General features: G+C 31.8%; 1 protein-coding gene across 1 annotated transcript in view; it reads left to right on the top strand.

Annotated features, from left to right (window-relative positions):
• LOC111388293 (RING finger and transmembrane domain-containing protein 2-like) overlaps positions 1 to 543 on the top strand; it is a 9,070-nt gene extending 8,527 nt beyond the window's left edge. Inside the window, exon 8 of the mRNA XM_023013001.1 lies at positions 24 to 543. Coding sequence (XP_022868769.1) covers positions 24 to 129 — 106 coding nt within the window. The 3' untranslated portion in view covers positions 130 to 543. The remainder of the gene's footprint in view (positions 1 to 23) is intronic.
• Positions 544 to 4,767: the final 4,224 nt, after the last annotated feature.

Raw genomic sequence — 4,767 nt, 5'->3', positions numbered from 1 at the left:
CCCCCCCCCCCCCCCCCCTCCAGGTTTGAAAGGGAGAGAACTTGCCCTTTGTGCAGGGCTCTTGTTAGACCTGCTGATCTTCGATCATTTGGGGACGGGTCAACCAGTCTTTTCTTCCAATTATTCTAATACTCGTACTGTTTCTGAGCAACTTCTATCCCACAGTGGTTTCTTCTTGACCTGCTTTGCAAGAATCAAAGCATTTCTCCTGAGGGGTTGCTTTGTAGGATTGTGGCATTATTGGATCTCCCTCGGGAAGATTTCTACAAGGGAGCTACACAAATTGGATGTGGATTGGCATTATATTTATACTATGTATATGCAAATAGGTTCAATGTAACTGTGGTGCCATGACTTGCTGAGAAATCTTGATACATGAGAGGAACTCTTGATTCCGTCTCATATGTGTTGTTTTTGGTTTTTAAAATAATGGTAAGTTCTTTTTTTAATGTGGTGGTGTTTTCCTAGCATTAAGTGTTCTTAACAAACACTTGCACTCTAATCTTCAGACTATTCGAAATGGACGAAGTATCCGTGTCAACACGACATGAGTATAGGTTTGGAATATGTGTCGAATCCTTCAAATTTCAACTGGACAGTTCGTCATTTCTTCTTCTTTCATTGTTTCTTTCCCTTTTCTTTTTCCCCCCTTCTTTCCCACTCCGTATTGTTCGTCGGGATTTTCTTTGTATAGAATGAAAATGAGTTCCATATATTGCTACTTAGTATTCCAAAATAAGTTCATGCAATCAAATCTCTAATTTTCTATTTTATATAACATATTTAGTGATTAACTTCCCATAATTGAAAACTAAATCCCAAAATTCTATTGTATTCATCCTAATCTCTTATTCAATATATATATTCTTTTTTCTGAATAATTGATATTGGTTTATTTAAAAAAAAAATAGTTTAAAAGGCATATCCATGTATCTGTGTCGAAAATTTGGTTTCTTTTTAACAATGTTCACGTATTCTATATTTTAGAAGGGGAAATTGGCACAAAACGTTCATACCTTTCATTTTTTGGCATTTTCGCCTTTACGTTCCACATTTTTTTTGTGTTGAACATTCTTTTCACAATTTTAATTTAAAACGACCAAAATATCTCTCCATTTAAATAAAAGCAAAAAAAAAAAATAATAATAATAATAAAAGAAAATTAAAAAATAAATTACAATCTTACTCCTAAATGTTTTAAAAAGTGCAAGTGAATCCAACTAAGTATTAAAAGATCTAATAGTGCAAAACGTCCCTATATTTCAAATTGGTGAAAATGACGTTTTCCTCAATGAAAAGTGAAAATAGGGATGAAAACGCAAAAAAATTGAAACTTATGGATTTTTCCGCAAGAAATGTGAGACGTAGGGATTTTTTTTTGCTATTAGGCCTTATTAAAAAAAATTTTAAAAATAATAATAAATAACTCTCTTCTTTTCTTCTCTAAATGGAACTGCCAAGTTAGAAGTGAAAAATTCCGACCAACCATCGACCAAACCTTCAAACCTCCATACTGTTAAGTCATCTGTTGATATTTTAAGACCATGAAGAGAGGTGTCCTAGTGAGTATAGTCGACTGGTGTGTTGAAAATGGTATGGGTCACTCCGGAACAGGTGATGCCGCTAGTATTTGCATTCGCGAGTTGGGTATTTTTGCTTGCAATTTCAAACAAATCTATTGGCATGAAGGTTTCAAGGTTGGATGTTGCGTGATATGTGTAAAGAGAAGTGAGGACTTTTCGACGATATGGTAGTCTAACAGTGTGGGTGGTGGTTTGCTGGAGTTTTTTTACTTCTAAGGTGGCTAATCCATTTGGTAAAGAAGAGAAGAGAAAGAGAGTTTTTTTTTTTTTTTGTTATTTTTAATATTTTAATAAGGCCTAATAGCAAAAAAATCCCTACATTTGACACTTCTTATGAAAAACGTCCCTACGTTTCAACTTTTTTGTTTTCATCCCTATTTTCACGTTTCATTACGGAATGTATCATTTTTTACCAATTTGAAACGTATGGACGTTTTACACACTATATGCTAAATGTAGAGACATTTTGTGCTATTAGGCTTTCTAATAATTATTTTTTAAAATATTTAGGAGTAAGATTGTAATTTATTATTTATTTTTCTTTCCTTTTTTTTTGTTTTATTTAAATAGGAGGGTATATTGACCATTTTACGTTAAAAATTAGTGAAAATAATGTTCAGGGCAAAGAAATGTGGAAGGTAAGGGCGAAAATGTCAAAAAAAAAAAGGTATGTACGTTTTTCACAATAAATGTATGGACGTTTTGAACTAATTACCTTTTTAGAAAAAAGAAGATTTGACACTTAAGATACGTATCCATACCCAATACTCGTACTCGAATCTGAGCATCATAGCTTGCATCAATATTTCCAACAGCTTCATCGAATCTGTGAGTTACCGAGAAACAATGGTTTGAAGAATATCAAAGATGAAAATATATCGATATATTCTTTATATACTTATGATTCTTTGATGAATTTGGTTGTCATAAACTCAATAGGTGAACATGACATGTGGTATATTTCTTTGTGGCAGGAACACCCTAATGTTAAACACGACCCTGTAGGGAGGGGTGGACCCAGATACTTTAGGTTAGGGAGTTACAATCAAACTTTCAAATAGTGAATAAATCGTAAATGAAAATGACAGTCTGCAGCCGACAGATTGTGAGAAAGAGAGACAGAGACACAAAATTGAATTTGGAGCTGTCAGTTGCATTATATATTAATAAAGTATGTTTTAAATTTTGACCTTCTTAAAAAAAATAAAATCTCAGAAATTAGGGGATCAATTGACCCTATAGCCCCCCACCCCTGTCCGCCCTTGCCTGTAGGTTGAAATTGGTTGGTGTTTCTTCATCCTGCCATGTACGTTTGTGCTCATTTTTGTTGTTGGGTTTTTATTTCAGTGAGCGTTGAGGATGATGGCAGTTTATCATTGAACTTGAACACAGGACTTCAACAAAAAATAATAATAATAAAATAAATAAAATAAAAAATTCATGTTTAAAAAAAAGCCAGGAGTGTGTATTTAGTATTTACCGGGAACGGAGTTTGAATCTTTGACGTGGGTAGAAGAATGGTTCGATTACTGCTTAGATTGAATAGAAATGTACAATTCCAATTGGGTTATTTTTGGGACGAAAACTCTACAAATGCAGATTTTTTTTTTTTTAAATATACCAATTCTGTAGAATAAATTTGTATCTATAGCATTGTTCTTTTGGGACTGGGTTTGAGGTTCCTTTTCCAGAATGGGGTGAAATTTTTAATTCCTTCATAAAAGAAAACCAAAAAATTAAAAATAGTTTGTTTGAGGAAAATTAAAATCAAGATTTTAATTCAAGTCAAATTCAACAATTAATTTTAATCACTCATTTTATGAAATTCAAAACTTTTTAACCACATATTTTTATCAAAATTTATTGAAAATCTGATTTTAATCCACATCAAACAGGGGCTAGAATTTAGATAAATCTTTGAAAAATAGCCTAAATATATTAACTCCTGAGTAGAGGTTAGAATTTTTGCAAACACAAGGGAAAAATTTCGTATTATGACCTAAATCGATGATAATCTCTATTAATGATGAATGTCAGTATATAAAATAAAATTAAGCTGTATGGATATATCGTCTCATATTGAAACATATTCTTTTATTTGTACATACCAATCTTGTTAGTGATTCTAATAATCCTATTTATTTGTTATTTTGATTTATCGTGGATATTTTATTCTAATTAGAATTTGGTCATTCGTGAAAATCAATTTCAAAATACAAGGTTTTCCTATTATTATAATATAGACTGTAAAATCAATCTTTTGTCCGATAAGAAGTCCATAGATGTCATTCTCTAGTAACCCTTCGGAGAGGCCGATCTCATGAATTCAAAAGCTTTGTATATGAAATTGTAGAGTTAATGCGCTTGTTTGGCCCCCATTCAATTGAATTCTTGTCCATTTTTAATCATCATTATTTCAACTCTTTGGATAACTGGTGTCAGAGAAGGTACTGCTTTCCTGACAATGCATGTGGACACATGCAGTAGATGTTTTTAGTCAAATATTTTGAATGGTTTATTTTCCATTTCTGCCCTTCCACTTCTTCAGTTGCACGTGCATTTAATGTTCTTAAATAAGTGTTACCAACTACAACCAATACAATGCAAAACACTTGGGGGTCTCTTCTCTTCCTGTTTCAATTTTGTAGTTTTGATTTTTGAATTCATTTTTAATAGTGTTTTGTGTGCATATTTTGAAATTGTTAAAAATATGTTATCCGAGAAACTATTTTCCAAAATATGAAATTGAAAAGCGCTTCTACTTTGAAATTTTGTAAATTTTTTTTTAATATTTTATTTTAGAACACCATGAAATGTCAATGCGTACATGGTGACACACCACAAACACAGTCAAAACGTGGTAGTTCTTTGGATCCTTGTAATGCAATTACAACTCTCTATACATATTAGAGTTTGATTAACTCGATTAGCTTTAATAAATTAAAAAAAATTAGAGTTTGCCGAAACGTTCCAATTATTACAGGACAACAATCCACATTATTGATGTGTAAAATATCCATTGATATATATCCAAATGTGTACAAAAAGTTGACAACACAACAACACGTGAATATAGTCCCATACAGAATTCATTCAAACCATTCACTCAATTTGCAAGGAATTGTCATTGAACTTTACAAAAGTATACACCATTATTCATTACACAACAACTTTCTTACTAACA

Source organism: Olea europaea, chromosome 1 (assembly GCF_002742605.1).
Source record: "Olea europaea var. sylvestris chromosome 1, O_europaea_v1, whole genome shotgun sequence".
NCBI classification, from domain to species: Eukaryota; Viridiplantae; Streptophyta; class Magnoliopsida; order Lamiales; family Oleaceae; genus Olea; species Olea europaea.
Note: the sequence above shows the minus strand (reverse complement) of the source record. Positions and strands in the feature narration are given on the sequence as shown.